Genomic DNA, 25,180 nt, shown 5'->3' with positions numbered 1-25,180 from the left:
TTGCACAGATAAAACTGTAATTCCCAACTGCCCCTAAAAATGATGTCTCACAGGATTCCTAAAAATAATATATTTTTTTTCCATAGGTAGATAAGTGCCTGCCATTTTTAACTATGTTTGCTCACAGTACTGATTTCATAGATGTAAGGGAGCGAGATCAAGAACTGGTACTGTTTAGGGACTGTGACCACTTTGGTGAAAGACCTTATTAATGCCCTGCCACAATCTATGTGTAAAAGGAGTAGTATCAATACTTTGGGTGAGTGAGTGAGTGAGTGAGTGAGTGAGTGAGGGGGGGAGGGAGGGAAGAACACTGCTGCTTCCTGTCCTGCTTAGCCTAAGCCAAAAATATCCATCTTTAAACGAACAAGTCTTTGCCAGGCCTGAAGGTCTCAACAGGGCTTTTCATTCTTCATTAAGAAAATAAATGGTATGTTTGACAGAGGCAGAGGTGTGACACCTCCTGCAATGTTTACATGTCTGCATGACGCTGGCTTTGGAGTGATGTGTTCTGCTCCTGGCGCCACAAGGATTCATGTTCGGGGGAGGAGGAGGGGGTGGGATGCTCCCTCACTGTGAGGCAATGACAGAGGAGGACCCCAGTTCATCTCTCTCTCTCTCTCTCTCTCTGCCTTTAATTTAGCATGATTCACCAGAGGCAATGTGCTTGATCATCTCTTCCACAGCTTAATGAAGCTGCTTCAATTTTAACTGCAGAGGCCCTCTACACCAATAGACCTATATACCTATAAATACCTTATACCTACATTATCTACACATTTCATGTTTGTGAGGAGAAATCACAAACAAACACACACACACACCTACAAGCACAAAATACAAGAAAGCACTGGGAATGATGTGTTCATAGTATTGACTTTCTAGATTAATTGCAAATCCTGAAAAATAAAATTATTCAGTGTAATTAAATTTACACACCAACTGACAAACTAGCTGAAAGACAAGAGCAAGTCACTGAATTCAACCTTCAGGTGTCATTCATCTGCTTTACCACATAGTTTGAAGTTTGCAATGAAATGTAAAATATATCATACTGAGGTCTGTTGTTTTGAGCAATACACACTAATACCTTTAACATAACACAAGTACAGAATACCTAAGGTGTGACATCACTTTGGTATAATGTAACAAAAATGAGGAAAATTTCAGTGCATACATAACCAAAATATTTTTTATGTGTTTAATAATTAATAAGTTTATGTGTAACTGTCTCTATTACTAAAGTACTGTAGAAAGAAAGTCTGGAGTCTTGCCTGTGTAGCAGACAAAACTGTCTTACTATTTAAAGGACTACTTCTGATGCTTCTGTTTTATTGGCTTACCCTTTACTTTGAATACACCTTTTAAGCAAGTTAGTATTTTACTTTCATTTAAAGCACTTGCTGAAATTTCTAAAATGAAGTTACAGACAAGTCTGAATGAAACAGGATTAGCCCTCTAGAAATCTCTTCACAAGCCACCACACTTCAGATCTATCATTGTCTTCTAATGATGGCCTCATTTCAATGACACCTGGTAAATGTAGCAAGTCATTAATTTATTTGTTTCCACATTAGCAACAATAGCATCTACTCCAGCGGACCAATGACAAACGTGCTAAGTGCCCACGTGTCAGTATTTACACCTGGGCATATAGCTCTCATGGGTTGCTGTACTGTAAACAGAGTACTGGGTGGATGTTGTGCTTGCAAAACACATATAAGATGATGTCTGTGTGGCCCCCAGCATTATTCAAGAACTCCTAACATCTTCACCCTTATGAATAGCTCCGTCAACCACCGCACATTTTGGTCAACATGACATTTCATACACTCATCAATAATTTTTTTTCTGTAGTGACTGAAAGATGGCTGCACATGTTGATTTTGTGCCTAAATTAATTTTCACTGTTACAGTGATAAGCAAAACAAAAGAGTAAAAGATATGTTTTATTATAAACAAATGTCATCTGTGTCCTTTGACCTGAAGCAGGATGGGGATATGGTAGTTTATTTACACCAATAATGAGCATGTTTTGACATTATTTAATGCTCTGATGAACAAGAAATAGGCCCATCCAATGTCATGATGTGTTTTTTTTTTCTTTTCCACAGCCAAAATTTTAAGACAGATACCAATGCAAACCAGAACCAGCTGGCGACAATAAAAGAAATACATCATACAATTCTAAAGGTTTTATCTGTTATCTGTATTGCTAGAACCACCACCACCACCACTACTACTACTACTACTACTACTACTACTACTACTACTACTACTAATAATAATAATAATAATAAATACATTACATAATAACACATTTCAAATGTTGATCTGGTCATCATGTAAAGTATTCAGATGGTGAGCAGAATACGTTCTCTATAATCTCTAAAGTTACAGATTATAGCCCACTGCTGATATCAAGTTTGGTGATTCCAACCCTAATGACCTATAGACCACAATAAATCCATAACTTACCCCAAACCCAAATATTTATTTATTTATTTTTGCCAGGTTGTTTGGGGGAAAAAATACAATTATGCGTTTTTCCAGCCCAACTAGAAGGCTCTTACCAATACAATGTAACATGAAGGTGATCCTTAACAGTTAACAAACCGGCAGAAGAAAGTCACATGTGTTCCCCTCTGCTTCTGACAGCGGGGTCCTTTCAGATACCCAGTGTACGCCATATATTTGCCTGACTATAAATCGAGAGAATGAAACGATAATATTAACAAAAACCCATTTGTAAACAAATTTATATTTTATCGCGTGTATTTAGTTACTTATAAACGTATCTGAAGTTAAATATAATAATCTGTATGTTTGATGCGACAAGACGCTCTTCCGCTCTGCAACAGCGTAACAGGCACTTAAACGGCCGGCTAAGTACCAAGAGTCTTAGCGTGACCTCTAGCTTCAGCAGTTGAAAACACTGTGGAGCTTAGGTAGGCTCAATTGTTGAATGGGTTGCGAATTAGAATTAACGGAGGAGGGGTTTGAATGATAAAACGTATTGCTCTTAAATATTACCAACGTCAAGAAGGCATATGTGCTCCGAGCCGCTTGATTTCCGACTCTGGGTGCTCAGTGTGACAGTCGGTTTTAAAGAGTGTTCTCGAACTACAACAACATGGTGAGTATTCATAGCATGTAGCCAGCGTTAGCTAGCTAGCTAGCCGGCCAGCTAGCTCTACCTGTATGTATGTAGTTAGCTAGCTACCTAGCCATCTTTGGTAATCCATCTTGCTACGATGTTTAGATGGCAAATTACGATGATACTGCAAGTGGTGAGAACGTGTGGCTTGCTGTGTTTTTTCTTTCATCTGTTGGCATTAACCATATTTGCTGTCATTCATTCACGTAGCTGGCTAGCTGACTTGTTAGCTAGCTACCAATCAATGATTGTGACACATCTTAGGACGTTGTTGCAGCTACCTAGCTCTGGTTCCTTAGTTTGTGAGATGACGTTTGATTTAATAATCGAAGTAGGTTTAATATTGTAGACTAATACGCGTGAGCCATCTTGGCACGTAGCTGACTGTGGTTTAGAGGAAATTTGTGATTAACTGTGAAGGACATTTAAACCTCGTGTGGAGGTGTGTCTCACCTGCATACTGCTTCAACAGCTTCCTCCCGTGACCTCGGAATGCCCTCCATAGAACAACAAAGCTTTAGCATTTCAAACCTGTCTGTGTGCTTTCTGTCATGATAATCTGCAATAACACAGATGCATATGTAGCTAACATTACAGAATGGAACTAATATATTGCACTGTATGTACAACTGATGCCTCGTTGTGTTACACTGCAGACAACACATTGGTTCGATTTATGATAAGCAAATATTTTAGTATGTGTTAGCAGGTTGGTGTCTAATGCCATTATTTGTTAATAGCAAGTAGCAGTAGACCCTATACCCTGTTAACTTCCTGAAGGTGTGTAGGTAGTATTGGCATCGGTTTTGTTTGTCTGATGAAACAAGCGCTCAGAGTCAGATCCTCAAATTATTGAAAAACACAAATATAGAGAGACTTAGTCTCTATGGATGTGTTGGTTCAGCAATATAAAAGAAGAGCTTCGAAATACAATAAAATACTCTGGCTAGCTGCCACTTTGAGGTCATTAAAGGCCTATGAGAGTAGGCTGCACCCACATTTGAGGATTCTAGTCAATGGGCAACTGTGAAACTGTGTGTTGAGGAAACATACTTAGAGGTCACAGAGTACACGGTGCCTTCCTAGGTGTATCACTAGTGAAGCCAATATGAGCATGTTTAAGTTGAACGCAGGGGCTTTGATTGCTTGGTTTTGTTGTCCCAACAAAGTCAGCAATGCAAGTGGCACTCCAGATGTAGAGCAGTGTGAGTCATTCTGGGTCTTACTGAAACCATGTACATATACTAAGTGGAAGCCACCAATGGGTACCCTCCACTCAGTATACTGACCAGCCTCCAGTAAAACCTGGAGAGGCTTAGAGTGCTATGCATTTGGAGCTCCATTTCCATCTGTTGAGTGTCAGTGTGCTTTTTTTTTTTGACATTAAGCCAAGAAAATGGAAGCATCCTCTGTAGGCTGGGAATGTGTAGCTCAAGCCCTGTGGGATGAGAGTGAGTGGATTCAGCAGCTTGCCTGTATGGTTGAGGTCCTTCACCTTTACACGCAGGGGTTTGCCTTTGCGCCTAACTGGAGGCACGTGCAGGCAGGAGGAGATCAGTGCGGTGCCTTGGACTGTGGGCTTTGAGGTTTGACACTTCAGCAACAGAACTTTCCCTCACAGGTTGCATGTTATAGCCAATTTTACAGTGTGTATTTGTGGAGGTTAACAAGCAAACTGAAGCACAAATGGAATTCTCTTCTCACTCAGGCTGAAAGACCCAGTTAAACTGTTTTTTGGCAATGCTAGAGATGCCTGTTGTTATGGTAAGGGATGGATGATTGAGTCCTTGTTTAATGGTTTTAAGTGTACAGTTACATACCTTAATGAATAAGGTGAGTGTCTGGCATGCTCTGGAAAATTTCAGGATTTTGTAACACTGCATTTCTTAGTCCTTATTATACTAATGAGACTGGACATTTGCTTTGGACTCCTTCGCTGTTGTGAGGCAGTGGGTTAGATCTCAAACCCGCCCAGTAAAGTTTCTGGCCCTTTGCAGTCAGTCGTTTGAGGACAGACCTTGGTATTTCTGTGCTCCGGGCTAGTTCTTCTAGTCTCCAGGCTCTTTTTTACAGAGATCCAGATCTCCATATCTGAAGCCTGACCCTTTATGTCTGAGTTGGTGCATCTAGGCAGTGAAGTCTGACCTGAAAGATCATTTTGATCTCCACCTGCTGTACAGTCAAGATGGCTTTGACTTTCAGCAGCGCCGCTGGTCTGCTGTCGCACACTTATCAACGTCCTCATATCTGACCTCCGGCAGTCATGCAAAGAAAACGTAGCTGTAAACCCAGTCTTTGATCGCTGTATTTATTCTTCCACAGCAAAATGCATTTAATATTGAATGCCGTAATGCTTTAAACAAATAGATTTCAAACCGTTTTAACAAATGTGTTATCATCAAACCACAAAGAAGCGGTTTTTGTGCTGGGTTACATTGTTACCGTCTCACCTTGAGTGGTAGTGTAGTGTTTTTTTTTTTTTCTGCCCCCAAGAAGACCACATGAGGAGGATGGAAGTGGAGTGATTGAACTCAGGGGGGTGGTGGTTATCTCCCTCGGCCCCCCTCCATCCTCATTTGGCCCCTGTGTGCTTGAGGTCACGGGGGATGACAGATAAGTGTCCCCATGCTGGTTTAATTTACCCCACCCTGGGAGGTTCTGGTCACCATGTTGGTCCCCACAAGGATCGTCCTAGTCCCCCACACAGCGTGCCACTTCACTCTCCAACGCCGGGGCTCAGCCGAAAGTCCACTGCTTTGATTATCCTTTGATACCACAGTTCGGTTTATGAAAGCCTTTCAGTTTGGTGGGGGGGGGGGGGGGGGGTGCTCACTTAAATGCACCCCCCCTCATTCTCCTTTTTGACTTGTGTGAGGTATTGGCCGCTTTTTTAAGGCTAGTGACCTACCACGTCATGGCTGGGAGCTGGGAGCTGGTAGCTGGCGGCTACCCCATGCCTACTCTGTGTCATCGGGAACCGGCAGCCCTGGCACGCCACATTACTTTTGAGAAAACGACACTTTGCCAAATCCTTCTAAAATCCTCTGTGCTCATGTGGGAATCAGGGAAGAAAATTACTTTCTTCTTGCATTACTGTGTGTATTTAAAGAATACTGCACTTGCTGCAGTAGTGCCGCATCAGCGGGGGCGAGGTGGGAGGCGGTGTGGGGAGGGGGAAAAAAAAACGCTAAAATTAGCCAATAAAAATGCACATTGGAGAAACGGTGAAATGCTTGCCTTTTCACCTACGTTTCCTCTCCCCTACATGTTTATGACCTTATTTCGTTTTTGTTGTACGACTATATCCGTTGCCGATAATAAAGTTTGTCTGTGTTGTCATACTAGGGGTAGAGCGAAACGCTCGGATGCTTCTTTATGCATTCTTAAACACCCAGCTGGGTTAACTCCGAGTGCTGATGGATCTTATGGGGATTTGGTGTTGCCAGTGCGGCGGGAAGCGATAATGACATGTTGGAAATACCTCTCTGCTGCAGTTTCTCCTCCTCAAGAAATTACACTCTTCAAGCCTACTAGTTTGCCAGACAGATCTTTTTGTTGTTGTTGTCTTTTTTTTGGCACGTGTCAGCAGAAGCACCTCACTGCTTTGATATTTTGGGTGTGATATACTGTTCCGTTAATAACCTGCTGTATTTTTTTATTATGCTGAGCTAATGCTTGCAAAGATGCAAGCAAACTAATTTACATCTGAGGTGAAGGGCATGGCATTATTATTAGCTTCAGCCTTGGTTATTTTTCATTCATTAGTTGGGGTTGGGGGGGGGGGTGTTAAAGTGAAACCGGCTCTACCAGCCAGTGTTAATTGTGAAGGGGCCTGATAATTTGCTTTTCTTAATGATGGTGACCATTTGTTTAACTGAATGTTTCTTGCAGCGAATTGCTCTTTTGGTTGTGGTCTTGGTGTCTGTTGGCCACTATCACTGAGATTTTGACAGAGTGTAGTTGTTCTACACTCTGATCAGCGATCAGTCGCCCAGTGGTTCACTAGCTGTTGAGTGCTTCAGTTAGTTGCTTGGGAAAGATGTGGGCCCTTAGGTTTGACTAATAAAGAATATTCAAATGGTCTGTTCACTTGCAGTGTCGATGTCTTAGACATCCAGAGCAGCCGGGCAGTGTTTGTGCTGAGCCCTGAGTTACACAGCAGTGTAAAATGGTAATAAAGTAGGTCTGATTGTAGGGTATGCCTGTGAGTTCTTCAGGGACATGTCTCTGCTGAGGAAGAGAGACGAAAGTGAGGCAGCTACGTTAGCTACGCTAAGTGGAAACCGCTACTGACTGTCAAGCCCCTGCTTGAGAACAGTTAGGAGTTGTATTAAAATGGGATTCGGCAGCCATCGTTCATTTAATCTGAGATGCATAAAGGTCACCTGAAAGGCATGACAAATTAATGCAACTGTTATATTGCCTTTTTTTTTTTTTTTTTTTTGCTTCCGTATGTTTCATAGCCTGATGGCTGGATGAGGCCTAACCTGTACTTACGGGCCTCTTGCCGGTGCTGGCAGCTTTGGGGCATCGAAGACGTGGGGGACCGTGTGGCTTTTTGTCCCAGTTCCTCCACCTCAGGAAGCCCTCATTTCAGGGCTGGAAAGAGGTTGCAATCGCTCTCCCCAGGGTGTTATCTGAAGGACACGCGTATCAGAGGAATTCCCACTCTGCAGCCCAGGTCCTGATAAACAGCGCTTGGCTTGCCATCACGTCCTCGTGTAACTCCATATCGGAGAGGAACAGGGAGAGGTCACACTAAAAAAGCAGAACGCAGCGGTGCAACCTGAATTAAGCTTCCAAGTAGCCCTCCACTTTCAGCCGAGGCCTAGTTTAGGACTTGACTCTGGCATGAACAGCTAGAACTGCTGTGTAATGTGATGGAAAAGCTGTTAGGCCGTACGAGCAGGGTGGTTTGGCAAGTCAAAAGTGTACTTTTGCTGTGATAGAGGGTTGAAACCTTTCTTTCCGGTACCCTGTGTTTGTACTTGACCCCTGTAGGGCCTTATCCATTTTCAGAGCCTGAAGTGGAGCTGAACTAGGGCTAATGGTCCCTCTGCCTTTTCCACTGTGTCTTAGACTGCTCATTGAGGCTGGCTTGGCAGTTTAATCTCACTCGGGGCCTCGCTCGTGCCCCAGAGGCAGGAGTGGGCAGCGGAGATCAAGGCTGAGTTATTTGACTAGATCATACCTTGGTTGTAATGTGTTTTTGAACATAATCTCAAAGGAAGTTTTTCAACCCAAGGCAAGTTAGCTATCTGGTAAAATTGTGAGCAGTTGTGCACGCCTGTGAAGTAACACTGAGAATACTGCGGCTCTCATACTGTCCTCACAGCAAGCTTCCATTTTCTTGTTCTTCTTGGGTTGGGGTTCAGTGTAACATTAGGGTTCTCAATCAGAAAAGAAGGGAAAAAGGCAGGGGCTTCCTGGGTTTTACATCCATTTCCTGCAGCTGTTCTGGGTCCGGTGGCTCCTGTGGCGGCTCATGACAGCACAGGTACCCTTGAGCCTCCCATTCAGTCTGTCAGTATGTGTCCCAGCAAGTCTCCCACTTGATTAAAGCAGCTGAAATAAAGCATCCCAATGCCTCTCATTTTGTATTTAAACCAAATGGAAGGTTGGAGGTTTGGCTTGTTATGGATAAGCTACCGTTTGCAGAACAGTCTACAATTAGGCGTCTAGCTTCAGGTGCGTCAGAGTTACATCTGTGTGACGCCACCCGTCTGTCAGTCAATCAAACAATTAACCTGTATATTGTGGCAATCCTCGTTTAAAAGGAATTTGAACACACCGCATTAGTGAAACGAATGCAGTAGCTGCATTAAATCTGATCTGACTGATTGACAAGTCCTTGAAAAAAAGCATTGGATAGTTATTCTTCCTGGCACATTTGACAGGAACTGTAAAGCATGTGTGACAGAACGTGGCCTCAAAAGACTGATCGCGGTAAAGGCCTAATTCACAGGGGAGCGAAATTAACAACTCGGTTGACTTGGAACCGCGTCTGCGGTTTGGATGAAGACCAGAATACTTAGCCAGGCCCAAGGACTGAGTTTGAGAAGCCCTGCGATAGGCCGTCATTACCGCTCTTACAGCGCTGGTCTTGGCAAAAGCAGTAAGTCCTCTCTGTCGGAACTGTCAGCCAGACAGAGTGATACACACTTTTATAACACAGGCAGCAGATTTTACAGGTTTTCATCCTCCTTCAAGCTGCTAATAAAATGGTCACCCTTCTTTGTTATTGCAGCAGCCAATCATATGTCTTAAATGTGCGGAAAAGCAGGCTCTTTGCTTGCTTTTATGTGGGCGTACAAATGGAAGAATTATGCTGGTCTCGGCAGAGTGTGTGTAGGTGTGTTTGTTTACTATACTAGACAAAGCTAGTAGAAGAGTGTCCTAAGTGGTTATCTCGGAAACCGTGGCCTAATTCTCATCACAGCGCACTTGAATTACAGGGGGACCGATCCATGGCGATGTAAGTGGCTTACTGAGCGTGATGTAATTGTTTCCTGATATTTTCAGATAATCCCGAGGGAACTGCTTTTACCTGTCTCTCATATCAAATTTTCCCCCTCGAGCGTCTGAGCGCATGTGGCGCGAAAGCTTTCGTCATGACTCGGAAAATTAGTTAGCGAGTTAACAGTTGGTGAGCCTTCCAAAAAAAAAACAAAAACCCAAGAACAAAATCGATGTTTTCAATGGAGAGAAGAAACTAAAAGCAGTGAATAAAGGAGAAAAGAGATGAAGTGCAGAGACACGAAGCCTTAATATCTGTTTTGTTTTTTCTTTGCCTGATCTTTACTGTTGTGCCTCTTAATAGTGTCAGTTTCATAACCCCCAAATTTATGGCAGCCGTACTATATAAATGTATGGCAACCATACCTGTGGCATCGTCAGTGTGCACCCAGGATTCACGACTTCTGAATACAACACAAACCGCACACAGACACACACAGAGACTCGCACACCGAGTGTGAAAGTGGATAAGTGGTGTATGATGGGTCATAGTAGCTCCTATACCAAAGTGAAACGCACCACGTAGGCGTGCGCTAAACCTAATAAAGCATGCATTTAGGGGGACGAAGCGGCCCAGGTTATATTTACGGGGTCAAACATAAGTGTCTGCGAAACGCATTTGGACGCCGTGATTCGCAGACCGGAGGTCCAAGTGGTATTTTAGCGGACGCGCGTTTGATGGATGACTGACAGCCACCTTGTTTACAGCTTTGCTGTGTAATTGCGTTCAGCATGTGACAACAGAACACTTGACTACCTGTGCCTTTTTACCCGTACTCCAAGCCTGGCAGAATCTCCTCTGTTCAGCTGAAATTGTTGGCGAAAGCAACCAACCCCCCCCCCCCCCCCCCCCCCCAATTCTCCCACACATGCCATGATTAGCAGTGAAGTGTCTGTGGGACATGGCAGAACTCTGGTCACACTGCCTGCGGTACTTTACCTCCAAAACCTCATAAACCTCAGTGGCTTCAGTTCTCTCTGATATCGACTAATTATTGTGACAGAAACAAATACATAAATCATAAAATGACTGGAGTGCCAGTCATTTTGTGTTCACCCTGTCTGTCATATTGCTCATTTGGTATTATTTTCAGTGTGCTCCAAACTCGTGCAGGTGTTTCAGAAAGGAGTTGAAGTACTCGAAGTTCACAAAATTGAAGGTGGAGTGACGTGGTGGCTGGATTGAATATCGCGCTCTGTTTGATAAGACTGTTTTTACTATTGTAGTATGACACTCAATTTGAATATAGGTCACATTTTAAAGGGTGATATTTGATGATTGTCTTTGATTTTAGTCCAGTATCAGTGCATATTTTTTCTTTTGTTACTGAAAACTTTCACCGTTCTCCTTAAAGTACTCTTTCTCTTTTTTATTTATGCCAGGGTGTAATCGGTGTGCAGCTGGTTGTTACCATGGTAATGGCCAGTGTCATTCAGAAGATAATACCACACTACTCCTTTGCAAGATGGCTACTCTGCAGTGGCAGGTAAGTCTCACCTGTGGAGACATTAGTGTCAGTCAGTAGTGTGTATTAACTTTCATTTTACAACCCCACAATTTATTTAAACCTCATTTAAAAGTAAATCTAATTTAAAGGGACTGCTTACAGTATGCAACAGTCCACTACCGTATTTACTGTAATTGTGAAGTCGCTTTCATTGTCTGCTGAAAAGGATTTCAAGAATTCATCATTAAGACGGAGAACCGGAACCAAAGGGCATCATCAAATATTGGTGCGACCCCAGGAGTATGCGAAAATAAAACGCTAGCCTCATTTCCTCTAATTAGCACCATACGTGTTTTTTTTTTTTTTTCCTTCTTCTCGGTAAACAGCTTCTCTGAACACCCTTAATAATTCATCAGTGCTTGTTTTGGGCTGTGAAAATATTTTCTGAGAAGTTCGGCCCAAGCCGGGGCCTGAAGTGTCGCTCCAGAGAGTTCCCTAATTAAGTTTTCACTGATAAATAAATAAACACGAACAACAAACGGAAGCAGAGCGGTCCCCTAAAACCCCCCCACCAGCCTCGCCGGCCATGTGACGAGTGGCTCTTCTCTAAAGTTAGCGGAGGTTGCGAGAAGCAGCCTTCAAAAGCCTGCTCTAAAGCAAGTTTACGCCTTAAGGGCCAGTATAACCGTCCCTTTGAAAAGCTCTTGCTACTTTCTTAGAAATTACGGCGAATATAATTATGTTGATTTTGTGCACTTTGTGACACATGTAGCATTTGTGGGGTGTTTTGTAAATTAATGATCAGATGAACACTGCTTTTTTTTTTGTAAATTAAGGATCACATGAGCACCGCTTTGTAATTACGAACGGGTTAATTAGCGCTGCTACTTTGTTCAAAGACAACCACAAAGTGATGTCAAGGAAGGAATGTTTAAACATTAGGTTACTTTACATGATACGAAATGAAAAGGCCTTGCTTCAGTTATGAATCTCCTGAGACTGCATTCTGGTTTGTGTTTAGTCACGTCCTCCTCCTCGGCAGGCAAAGCCAGGCTCAAGGACACAGAGTGTTACTTTGCTTTACTGCTCTTACCTTGAATTTCACCTGAGGCCTGGAAAGCAGGGGATGTGTAAGAGGCAGTTTTAGTCCCAGCACTCTCACCCCACACTCCCAAGCGGAGCTGTTGAGTGCTGAAATGCGGTGGTGTTGGACACTCGTCTGTTAGGGTAGTCAAGGTTGAGACCCATCTTTTGTTCTCACAGTCAACAGCCTGCATGTAGTAGTAATCCATAAAATTGTCCTGTGCTGAACTGCAGATGTTTAATTTTTACTTTTACCGTGTAGGTTTTTTTATTTGCAAAGTAGGGCTACTCGATTATGGCAAAAATCGTAATCACGATTATTTTGGTCAGTATTGAGATCACGATTACTCATTGACTTTGGAAACATCATGTATTTATTGAACTTTTATTAAAAACAAAAAAAAAACACTTGTCTTTTTAACCCTTTCGCGTGTACGGTCACACCGGCGTGATTAGCCATTTAGCGCGTATGATAAAACGGGTGGGATTAGAACACTAGATTGGAAAAATTCTAGCTAATTTTAGCTTTGAGGAAATAGCGATTTAACATAAAAAATATAGCAAATGCTAACTGAAAACTATGAGAAGCTTAATAACGCTAATGAAAACATAACGAACCATGTATAACGCGCGCTGCATAGCATAAAAATGAGTTGCGTGCGAAAGGGTTAACGGTGGATTTTCTTGAACTTTCAATATAATTCAACTGGGGGGAAAAAAAATAAAAATAGATGTAAAAAATGAGATAAATAAAATAATTTAAAAAACAAATAACTTTACTTGTTTAATAGTATCCTCTCCCTTACCCTCTCGGTGTCTGTTCATCCTCTTCCTCACCTTCTCTCTCTACCCCTTTTCCTGTCCCTCTCCCTTCACCCTCTTCTGGGCTAACACTTTTTCTTTTCGCTGATTGTTTTTGCTCACCACTTAACCCACTGTATCCATCCTTTCTTCTCCTCTTGTCTTTCTCATCACCCTCTCCTCTATCATTCTGTTCACCTTCACCTCTCTCTGCTCGCCCTCTCCTCCCTCTCCCTCTATCTTTCTGTTTACCTTCTCCACTTCCTCTTCACCCCCTACTATTCTGTTCACCTTCCCCTCTCTGCTCGCCCTCTCCTCTCTCTCCTTGCCTTTATCATTCTGTTCGCATTCTCCTCTCTCTGCTCACCCTCTTCTCTCCCCTCTCTCTTCACCACCATCTCTCTGTTTACCTTCCCCTCTCCGCACGCGTCTCCGTTCACCCCCTTTCCTTTCCGAAGAGCACGTGCTCACTCGGTGATGTTACCTCTCCCCCCTCTTGCAGTCTGAGGTGGTACCAGCATCCCACAGAAGACGAGCTGAGGAGCCTCGCCGGCAAGCAGCAGAAAGGAAAGAACAAGAAAGACAGGTAGGGAGCGAGCGCGCGTTCCGACAGCACCCCAGATCCACGCGCCGCGCGCCGCTTTCATCAGCGAGACACAAGAAACAGCCTTCTCCTCAGACGCGGAACAGAGCCGTGTCAGAGCAGAGATGAAGCTGATGCATTTACGAGCTCCGCTTAGTGCCTTGAAGTAAGAGGTCTGAAGTTTCCCTTTGTTGTCGTTGTTTTATACTCTACTGTCTACTTACCCCCTTAACTCAGCTGAAGGAATTTGGCTCTCGCCGTTCTTGTGTCATTTTCTCAATTGGCTGGACAGCGAAGTACAAAGCTGTTTGATGACAGACTGGTTCTGTAGTAGATGTCTAATCAGCTGATCATATTGTAGGCAGGAGTGTTGAAAGACCAAGATAATCATGTAGAGAGAAGCTGATTTGATAACCAATACACACTGAAAAATACACACATGAACATTTGAAGGAAAGACTTGAATCCACAAGTCTGTGTTAGGGGTATGTGTTTTCTCACATCCTCTCTGACTGAATAAGAAAGAAGAACACAGAACAATAGAACAAGGAGTATCTTTAAGCTTGCAAACTAAATTTTTGCACAACGTGATATGATATCTAGCACTATAACTCAAGTGGAGGTAATAGCCATTTATTGTAGAGTGTGTGTTTTCTTCCTGATGTTTGAGTGCTGTGGAGAAGCTGATTAAAGCTCCGTACCACACAAATTGAATAAAACCTTCTTTTAAAAAAAAAAAAAAGGATTAAGTTCTGGCCTCTTGCCAGTGTGCGGTTGTAACATCTATTATATTTTACCTTTTGTTAGTGTGTAGCGGTTTGTGCTCCTGGAGATTTTCAGCAAGGTGCCCGGAGATGAATGCTGACAGTGTGTTGTAATGGTGTCATAGCGAGGGACTTTATCCTCAAAGCGGCCCCACCGGCTGGCCGGCACACGCAGCCTGAGCAAACCCGGCACAGAGAGGGCTGCCTGAGGGAGGCCCGCAGAACAGGGCCAGCGTCCCAGAAACGGCCCCCGCGGGGGTGGCCGAGGGGCGCGGGCCGGCCGTGCAGCCAACGGCGTGCGCACCGCCCCACCTCCCAGCCCATCCTCATTCAACCCCGAGCAAACCCGAGCCGCCTCTCACGCGGAGACGTGGACGACGGGAAGTCCGCCTCATGTTAGCATTAGGCCTACTTTTTTTTTTTTTTTTTTTTAGCCCTAGTGAGGATTGTTTTAATCCCCTGTTAAAAAAAATGCAAACATGAATACTTGGTTTCCCTTGGAAACGGCAGCGGCGCTTTTGTGGGTCGCCCCACGGCGTTGGGCGCAAGCTAGAGGCTGCCGGACTCGGAGGCTCGTTCTGCGCTTGGTGTTCCAAGACAGCGCTGCCCCGGCCCATACATCCCGCTTTCATCTGCTGCGCTGGATATGCATTTTAAAAATGCAGGGTTTTAAATGGATAATGACGGTAAACACAAAGCCCGACTCCAGGTTTTCATGTTTCCTGTTTACCGCGGTTATTAAATGCTCCCGCGGTTCAGCCGCGGTCGGCGTCTCTCTTCCCCCACCGGTCCCGGCGTATCTGGGCATTAAGATAATGAGCTGGGCTTTCTCTCATATGCAAAACAGCCAGCGTCCGTGCCACAGGCTCCGTCTGGCAGGAGGGAAAAGTCAGAGCGGGCCAAAGACGGTGAGCTTTGAGAAGATTGAAAACATTTTCATTCCTGACTGTATCTTGTGAATGTTGGACCACGGTGTTGAACCCTGCCTCATGTGGCAGGTCCTCTATCAGGCGTACTGTGCATAAAGGGAGCGGTGATGTATTCGCTCTTAATTGGTGTTCACACTTTAGACAATTTCCCTTGTATCAACGTCTCCATATGATGCAGTCGTTGGTTTTTGACATGTTAAAACAGAGAGGAGTCTGACTCTCTTAATGACTGTAACTGAGTGTGGAGTTAAACTGTCTTCTCCCCCTCCATTTTTCTGTTTCTTTTGGGAGGAATATGACTCTGGTGTTGCTGTAGTTGTGTGAAGATGTATTTTTATTTTCCACAGGAAGTACAATGGACACATAGACAACAAGCCACTGACCATTCCCAAGGATATCGACCTGCAGCTGGAGACAAAGTCCATCTCGGAAGTTGACACGTTAGGTATGACTCCAATCTCCATTCGCCATGACTGCATTTAATCAAAGATGGTGGTTAGACATGACTGAATCCAGCATGTTTTTTTTTTTTTTTTCTTTTGGTTTATCCACACTGCTACACCCATGGAACCCTCCCCACAACCCCCACCCCACCCCTGAAGCATCAAAGCTTTGACTTTCAAACCAGAGACCTCCCCCACTGTAACCATTTCATGTCCCCCTGTTTCAGCTCTGCACTACTTCCCAGAATTCCAGTGGCTGGTGGACTTCACAGTGGCAGCCACGATAGTGTACCTCATTACTGAGCTGTACTACAGCCTGGCCGCGCCCAGCGGCGAGATGAACATCAGCGTGGTGTGGTGCCTGCTGGTCCTTGCTTTTGTGATGTATCCTTGATGAGTCTCCCGTACGTTTGGGGGGGGGGAGAAGAGGGAAGAGATTTCTGGCTCGAGGATACCCCCCACCCTCCTTTTTCCCTTCTCGTCTCTTTCAGCCCTGGTCTCCTGCCTGAGGAGACCTAAGCCGTACCCCAGCATTACGCTTTCATGTTTTCGGAAGGCCCTTTTCAGCCATTAGAAGGCCTGCTGGAGCATGTGGCTAACCATAAGAAAAGAGGGCAGAGATAAGCCCACCCTGGCAGATGTGTTCAATGAAGGTGCTCGGCAAAGCTGTTTATGGGCAGGGAAACTACAGCAGCTGTTTCCTCTGCTGGACGCAGAGGGAAGGAAGACGGATTTCAAAAGAACATACAGCTCGGTAACTTCTTCAGTGACTAGCGCTAATAAGCTGGGCTAACGTGCCTGTTTTCTGGAAAAGTTTACTGAGGGTCATATATTGAAGTGTTGCGATACAGTGTGTGGTACAGATGATTTTATTGCCAGTTTTAAACATTTGTATTTTATTTATTTCATTTATTTTATGATTAATCAATATTTGTTTTGTATTTCAGGGGTGCTTTTATGGTGATTGCTATGAATAATTTATGTGTGGCATAGTGGTAAGGAGCAGGGCTTGTTGGTTGGGTTCCCCACTGGGGCACTGCTGTTGTACTCTGTGTCAAGGTACAATTGCCTCGGTAAATATCCAGCTGTACAAGTGGATAAAAGTGCAACCAAAGCCACTCTGGATAAGTGCTTCTGCTAATTGATGATAATCTGATATATTTAGTATATTTATATCGATGCTTTCGATAGCAGTACCTCTGCCACAGTGTTTAAAGTACAGTGGGGAGTTTTAGGCTGTTAGGCTGCATTCGGATGCCTTCTCTCTGCTCGGAAGGTATTGAATTGAGCGTGTGGCCTGCATTAAGTGGCAAAGCCGGCTGAGGAGCCCGGCTAACTACAGAGGCAGGCCCCGTCGGCCCGTACCCGCTACTTTCTTCCACCAACACGTCACCAAATCATAAGCATTATCCCTGGCGCCGACCAAGGGCTCAATCTTCCTCGTTAAGAGTCCGCCGTCGCCGGGCGCGCACGTTTGGCGGCCACGGAAGGTGCCGGATTGCCTGCCGCAGAAAATTGAAGACCCAATTTTCACGCCCCACCAAACTGATTTACCTGGGAAAAAAAAAAAAAGAGGCGCTCGAGAGATGATGATACGGCCGCGCGTATGATCGGCCCACTCAATTCCAGCTTCATTTCAACCTCCCAGAGTACCTTGCCCCTGGCCCCTGCTCCTATTGCTCACATCCACCCTCCGTGGTGTAAACTATATTTATACTTGTCAAAGGAGCCTCGGAAAAGCTACCCTAACAACGTGCTGCAGGACCTCATTCTGGTCGGGGTGGTCAGCCTGATTACCATCCGGCGAGGGTCCACTCTTCCCCCGCACGCCGCGGAACTAATGCACGAAACAAACAGGCTTAATGCAGCGGAGCGCCGGTAATGGTGCGCCTATTATTCTGATAATCACGCTTCCGCCTTAAGTGTGCGTGCGCCTATGTGCTGTGTAATTTTTGGCAGGAAAAAAGAGCAGAGCTCTAAGTTTTAGTGACAGTAATAAGAGCACAGGGGAACCACTCGGTGCCCTGTGTGTTTATCCCACTCTCTGACCCCATGTCGTTTTCAAAGAAAAAAAGGGGTCTCGACCCTGTTTCGTAAAATCAGCACTGTTTTTCATTTCCTTCGCCTCCATGCCTTGGTAAATTTCCGGCCAGGAGCGGAGTGGAGCTGGGTAGCCTTAAGAGTTTGATTTCGGACGGAGCGGATTTCGGCGGTGCCGGCAGACTGAGGATCATGACAGAGGGAGGCGAGGGTTTGCATGAACTCCCGGCAGAGCGGGATGAACGCCCTCTTGCCCTTGGCACGAGTGTCACCTTGAGGAATAGCAGCTGGCCTTTGCCTCACCCGGCTCTTTCCCTCGTCCCATCCAGCGTATCGCTGTGAACATGGTGGTTGACTCACTGTGGTCCCTTTTAAAAGAGCGGCAGTTAATGAGGTGATGGTGGCAGCTGTGGTGGAGGTGGTGGCGGGTGTTTTGGGGGGGTGGTCCTCGGCCTGTGTAATGGCCATGATGAGGTTCGCGCCCTCCCCCTGCCATTAATGCCTTTACAGGCCCTTGTAAAGAGCCCGCAGACACTGGGTAACGAGAGCGGGGTTATACATTTACATTTACATTTATTTATTTAGCAGACGCTTTTATCCAAAGCGACAAAAGTGCATACAGTAAGGATAGCGACAGTACGGGGACAGGATGTGTACAGTTCCACAATGAGACAGTTATCAGCTGAGAGCAAGGTCTGTTTGAGGACACAGTACTATCAGATTTGTACAATTACAGCGTATAGGGCAACTAATACGATACACCTTCAAACAGCAAACTTCAACAACTTCAAACGGCGCAATCAGGGTCAGGGTAAAGGTGGCAACAAGAAACAATTTAAAAAGCACAGCAATTTACGACAGCACTGATTGGGGGGATGGGGGGGCAGCAATTGTGTGCTGGGTCAGTCCAGGTAGAGTCTGAAGAGGTGCGTCTTCAGGCCCCGTCTGAAGGAATGGGGTGAAGGAGCTGTCCGTAGCAGGACAGGGAGTTCGTTCCACCCCTGGGGAGCTCATACCTCTGTATGGGTGGACTGACGGCAGCAACTGGGCGCTGCTCATGTCAGGACTGAAGTAAAGCTTTGTAAAGGCTTTGATGCTGCTGACTAATGACAGTGACACAAGACTCAGCTGGGAGTGAGACGAGGCTCTGCTGGGAGCGAAACGAGACTCTGCTGAGACACGTCACCAAACAGATGTGGCAGACGTGTCTCGACCTTTTTTGGGGTCAGTGTCGAGATGTTACGTACACTCGTGCCCAGAACACTTTTGTCGGCACAAATTTTTTCTAGATTGGTAATATTCCAATCGTGGCATTTTCATATGCCCAATGAGCTCCATATTATGATGCAACCTGATTACCTGCAGGAACCCCTTCGCTCGTTAGGTGACACAAAACGAGACTCGCTCTCCTTGTTTCCGGTTTTTCCCCTCATGAATCCTCGAATTCTCAGTGTTCCTGTGAAACCGGGGCGCCTTCCAAACTGCAAAATGTTGATGCGCAGTCCCCTGCTGTAATCCCCCTAATACCGAGCTCAGAGAAATCACTCTATTTTTCCCCCACCCAGTGCTGAATGCAGATAGATAGGGCATCCTGTAATCTGGCCGTGCAATATTATGGGATGCTGTTCCTCCCTGGATACACTTGGACCTACGGGGGCTGCAAAGAGGAATGTCGAATAGGGTTATTCAGATGCTGAGGAGGCCGGATCTGTCCGGGCTGTCGGAGCTTCTCGTAAATGTGAAAATAAAGACTGTTATTGCGAAGAAATGAATTTAAAACACTGCTCATAAATGGTGTGGAATTCTTGTCCATCTCCTCCTCCGGTCCCCGGGTGTCGGCGTGCTCACCCGAACCCTAGCATGACTAACACCACTCCAGCTGTGCTGCGCCTTACATTTCAGCCCGGCCCTTAGGTGTTAAGTGCTTGTGTTTGTCGGACAGGGGGTGTATTTTAGGCAAGAAAGCGCGGGGAAAGTAAAACACGAGCCCCTCCAAATTCGCCCTACAGCGAAGGCTTTGAACTGCGGAGCGGGAGGATGGCGGATGCAGAAAATCCGATACAGAAAGCCTGTAATCGTCCGAACGCTTCAGAAGCGGGGAGCAGAGACGAGGCGGTGGAGTTTTAGGGTCACCCTTCTTAGTGAGGACGTGGGGAGATCGTATAGACTTTTACTTCCCTCTTTTAGTGTCGCGTTTACAACGGAAGGCCTCATTGAGGATTATTTCTTTATTTTCGGTTTATATAGAAATGGAAAACTGTGATTTAAAGTGTTTGTCCCTGCGTTTCTCTTCAGTGGTTCCTCTTCCCATCTGCTTTGGAGTTGTTCATTTTCTTTTGTTAGCCTTCCTTAAGCTGTGCATTTCCCAGAAAGGTCCTGTTCTCACTGACGGCCCACTACTTCAGGGTGGAGGAAGGCGGCGAGAGGTCTCTCTGCATCACCTTCGCCTTCTTCTTCTTTGTCAAGGCGATGGCCATTCTCATCGTGACGGAGAACTACCTGGAGTTCGGGCTCGAAACGGGTACGGCAAAAACCCTCATCCAGAATGAGGCCAAGCATCTATTCAGATGCACGTCTCGTGAGTGATGAACAAGAGATTCTGTGTTTAAAAGAAAATGCCAATGAAAATTCAGTTTGTGAAAATTCAATTTGTGTTATGCATTAAGTGTGATATTTATATACACCAGTATTTTTTATAGTAACGTTTTAATGACATCTACAAGCAAACATGCATTTGACCACACCTTTAAAAAAGGATTTTTTGTTTTTGTGTTCTTAGGATTTGCTAACTTTTCAGAAAGCGCCGTGCAGTTTCTTGAAAATCAAGGTCTGGAGTCGCAGTAAGTTCTGGGGGTTCAGCTTTCCTGATGGTATGGCGGTTGCGGAAGGTTGTCAGCTTGTGGGGCAGCACAGTTTGAAACGGAGGTCTGTTCTGTTTCCAGGGGTCCGATCTCCAAACTGACCTTCAAGCTTATCCTGGCTCTCCTCTGCTCGCTGATCGGAGCCTTCCTGACCTTTCCTGGCCTGCGGCTGGCCCAGATGCACCTGGACGCCCTCACCCTGACCACGGCCAAAGTCACGCAGTGAGTGCCTCTGGTCCCGGACCATGCAGCACAGCAAAGAGGGTACCGGGAAAACAGGAAGCAGTAGCATGCTGCTGATCTGAGATCAGTTGTCCCTCAGACCTAGCACTGTTGATGGGGGCTGGTAGGGGAAATTCAATGCGCTCAATATCTGGGGCATCGCTGTGTCTCAAAATAAGTGTTTCCCAGTGACTCAAAAAAGCAACAGGGGTGCTTCTTTCTGCAGGGGAAAAAAGGAAACATTTGGCTGGACATGCCTGCTGTTTATAATTCAACCCTTATGAATAAAGGCCTTTCATTAGGTTTATATATCCAATCAAAGCATTTCTCACATATTACTTTTTGAACACTTACTGATTTTTGCCGGAAAACCTCAAATGAGTGTCCATTTATTGCAGAAATGTACGTTTAATCACATTTAATCATTCTCTATTGATGTCCTTGTGAACATTCTCTGTCAGAACGCTGATCATTTTTTATAAATGAGCCTCAGGAAGCATTTAGGGTCCCATCAGGTCCGCCCCCACCACAGCACAGAGAAAATGGAAGCACAGGGTCAGAGCAAAAGAGGTGGAGAGGGACGAACTGACGCAGACCCCACAGATCGTCGGTGGCAGTCGCCACCCCCCCCGCCACCCCCGCCCCCTGCTAAAAGCGTCCCAAATGGGATATGGGAGCATACAGGGCAGTAGATTATTTTTTCATCTGGAACTGGTTTCCATTTCGCCGCGCGTCAGGTGGTGTAAACATGAGGCATGGCCCGGCGGCGGACCGCACTGTCGCGGCCGATAATCCACTTTGCGGCGGCCGGCTCGCTCGGCCCATTCACCTTTGGTTTGAGGCTTACACGGCCCTGAACCCCCCCCCTTCCCCCCGCCGGATTACCTCCCCCAATCCTCGGCTCTCCAAAATGTGTCTGGCCTTCCCTCCGCAACCTCTTAAGCCCACCCCAGCCCTGCTCTCTTTGCCTGGGATGGGCTAAATGGTTTTCCCCCCTTCCACGCCGGAGACAGTGACGTTCCTCTGTAAGCTTCAGGAGGCATTGGGGGATCTTTTTTTTTTTTTCTTTTTCCGATGCCAAAAGACAATTCTATTGTACGAAAAAAATGAGAAGCAAATACTGTTCGTTGAAAGAAAACGAAAAGCGTTGCAATTTATGTAATATTTAGAAAAAGGTAATGGACAGAACTGTGATGTGTTTTGAAAGCATGTCTTTTAGCTGTTTGAATTTGGCGCTAAACACATGGAAGCCTGTGTTGAGTTCTCTTTGAGTCCTGAAGTGCAGAACGACCCCGCGGTGCATTGATGGTCGCAGGTCGTCTCCCCCTCTGGTAACGCTGTTTCTCTGTGCCTCACGCAGGACCCTGCTGCATATCAACTTCCTGGCCCCTCTTATAATGGTGCTCTTATGGGTGAAGCCTATAACCAAGGACTACATAATGAACCCCACCCTGGGGAAGGAAAGCGTGCCTTTGTAAGTTTCTCTCTTTCCATCTGACGCTTTCCGTTCTTTCTCCTGTGTGCGCTGGTGTCACAGGTTCTTCATACAAACACTCACAAGCCTGGAGCATGTTATAGATGACTGTTTGAATGTTAAAGGGTTAAAATGATAGACAGACTCTGGGGAAATGGGTGCCTCTCTCTATTACATAACTGTGGTGCATGGAGCATGCAGTGTATTGGTAGGGAGCAGGTCTAATAACTGAGAGGTTGCTGCTTCGATTCCCGACTAAGGAACTGCTGTTGGACCCTACACTTGCCTCAGTAAATATCCAGCTGAATAGATGGATAAAACTGTAGCCCATGTAAGTCTCTCTGGATAAGATTGTCTGCTAAATGACAATGTAAAGTTGTGCGGCGAGGCTTGGCACCAGCTGATTGGCGCAGGGAGGGCGTTTTTGGGCCAGCGGGGTGGCGTTGTGGCCCTGACCCCCCCCCCCCCCCCCCCGTGTGACACTCCTCTGTCCCGCGTCAGGATGACGGAGAGCACCTACGACACGCTGCGGCTGTGGGCCATCCTGCTCCTGTGCGCGCTGAGGCTGGCCATGATGCGGCACCACCTGCAGGCCTACCTCAACCTGGCGCAGAAGGGCGTGTCGCAGATGAAGAAGGAGGCGGGGCGCATCAGCACCGTCGACCTGCAGAAGATGGTGAGTGGTCGCTCGGCTAGCCAATCGGAAGCGTCCCCCGGGAGGAAATGAACCAGCCAAACCCAGTTTGATAGTGAAGTACTTTTTTTGTGACGGATGCATATTCATGGATGTCCATGGATATTATTGGATGGGGAGGCCCCCGCCTGTCGCCTGCCATGTACCGCAGATGACCTTCCAGCCACTAGATATGCGTGTAGATTGATTTGAGCCCTGTTAGAGATGAGAACCTCCTACTCCAAAGAGCACAGCACACACAACCAAACTCTTAGACGCTTGCAGGTCAAAAATGTGATGGAAACGCATATAGAAGTCACAGCATATACTAGGGTATGGAGATGTCTGAGAATCATTTCCTTTTCAACAGCATGTTATTTTCATATATCAGCGTACTTGTCATTTTCCTGGGGTCAGCTGTGTGATGCCGCGCTTGTCCTGTTGATCCTCAGGTTGCTCGAGTGTTCTATTACCTGTGTGTAATAGCTCTCCAGTACGTGGCCCCACTGGTGATGCTGCTGCACACAACCTTGCTACTGAAAACACTAGGTGAGTTAAGCAAGATGCCTCCCTTTCCCTGTTGACCTCTTGTAAATATGTGTAGCTTTCTGACTGGGGTCCCTGTTGTCACCTGCACAGGCGGTCACACCTGGGGGGTGTACCCCGAAGAGGATGTGCCCTGTCCCTCCGACCCTGCAGGAGGCGGTGCCCCTCCCGAGCCGTTGGCCGCCCCGGAGCAGGCCCAGGCCTCAGTGGCCCAGCTGTCCATGGCCCTGGGGGGCCTCAGGAACGTTTTCACGCCCCTGCTCTTCCGCGGCCTCCTGTCCTTCCTCACCTGGTGGATCGCCGCATGCCTCTTCTCCACCTCCCTTTTCGGCCTCTTCTACCACCAGTATCTCATGGCAGCGTGAGGGCGGGGGGTCCGGCTCGGCCCGGCTTGGCCCGGCCTGGCTTGGCCCGGCTCGGCTCGGCTCAGCCCGGCTCAGCCTGGTGTGGTTCAGACACAGAAAAAAGACTGCAGACCACCAGACCCTTCACTCTCAGCCACATCAGCAAAGTTCCCTCTTATCTCCAGTGCTTCCTTATGGGACAATCTCTATTTCCCTTGCTGCAAAGACAACCCAATGGAATTACCAAGCATAATACAATTCAATAGTATAGCAACATAAAGATATATAAATCTATATTATGTTTGTGTATGTCTATATATGTGTGTATAGATCTATCTGTCTCCTTATATATAGACACACACACTCAAATATATATATATATATAGACTATAGACTGTAGAATAACAGTACTGATCTGTGTGGTCTGGAGAGAAGAAGGTAACTGCTGATTTGAGGAGGGATGAGGTTTAAGCAAGCGAGCTGAAGGTCAGTGGAGTTGGGCCTTCACGCTTTCAAACAGCCTGCGGCAGGCTGCTGAGAGAGCAGGAGGATCAATGAGCTGGAATGGAAAGAAACTGCCGAGCACAGACCACTCTGAACCGTCGATATATTTAGGATATATTTAGATTCCTCTGGATGGACAGAGAACCCATGGAATGCGAAAAAAAAAAATGTTTTTAATATAATACTTTAATTATTTTTTCCACCTTTTTTGCCCAGTAGATACTGAGCCATATTTAACTGAAGAAGTGAACAATCTATGTATCTGTCTCCTTTTAGCTTGGTAAGTGGCAGAGCAAGGGGTGGTGGCTGATGTGCGCTATGCTGGAGGAGATTGCTTGGGCATGGTGTGTGTATCTGTGTGTGTCTGTGTCTGTGTGTCTGCATGTGCGTATAATTATGAGCGAGACATAGCCCATGCGTGCATAGCTATGAGGGAGACTGTGTGTGTGTGTGTATACATGTGTACGCGCTGGCTCAGATGCCCCCTGTGGAAAGTGGTAGAACAAAGAAAGGGCATTTTGATCAAACACGCGTGTCAGAGAACAAACAAGTACATCACTGTAAACTGCACCAGAAGAGCTTTGCTTCCATTGCCCACACCCACTGCCTGCTTCTGCAGCCACTGATGAGTCAAGGGTCAGTGCAAGAGCGCTACGTTTGCACTGATACTGAGTCTGGTACTCCATGTGCATTTCATTATTGTTATTACTATTATTATTATTGTTACAAATATATGATTTTGGAGAGGTGCCAAGTCTGATCCTTTTTTGCTAATTGGTCATACTGTTGAAC

At 45.9% G+C, this 25,180-nt stretch overlaps 1 protein-coding gene across 1 annotated transcript; it reads left to right on the top strand.

Moving 5' to 3' along the window:
• The first annotated feature begins 2,919 nt into the window (after positions 1-2,919).
• On the top strand, positions 2,920-24,127 carry tmem161b (transmembrane protein 161B). The gene is made up of 12 exons (XM_036526803.1): positions 2,920-3,136; positions 11,057-11,160; positions 13,508-13,591; positions 15,629-15,726; positions 15,952-16,108; positions 20,134-20,285; positions 20,544-20,604; positions 20,707-20,847; positions 22,208-22,321; positions 22,823-22,997; positions 23,447-23,543; positions 23,634-24,127. Exons 1-12 carry the CDS (start codon positions 3,134-3,136, stop codon positions 23,903-23,905), a joined length of 1,458 nt encoding a protein of 485 aa, XP_036382696.1. The 5' UTR covers positions 2,920-3,133; the 3' UTR covers positions 23,906-24,127.
• The last annotated feature ends 1,053 nt before the right edge of the window (positions 24,128-25,180 follow it).

Source organism: Megalops cyprinoides, chromosome 4 (genome assembly GCF_013368585.1).
Source record: "Megalops cyprinoides isolate fMegCyp1 chromosome 4, fMegCyp1.pri, whole genome shotgun sequence".
NCBI classification, from domain to species: Eukaryota; Metazoa; Chordata; class Actinopteri; order Elopiformes; family Megalopidae; genus Megalops; species Megalops cyprinoides.
Note: the sequence above shows the minus strand (reverse complement) of the source record. Positions and strands in the feature narration are given on the sequence as shown.

What these genes read in the sequence shown, in the direction of transcription:
- tmem161b (XM_036526803.1), top strand. An exon ending in GGAAAGAACAAGAAAGACAG is followed by an intron (nt 13,592 to 15,628) that starts GTAGGGAGCGAG and finishes TATTTTCCACAG; the next exon opens with GAAGTACAATGGACACATAG. An exon ending in GGGAAGGAAAGCGTGCCTTT is followed by an intron (nt 22,322 to 22,822) that starts GTAAGTTTCTCT and finishes GTCCCGCGTCAG; the next exon opens with GATGACGGAGAGCACCTACG.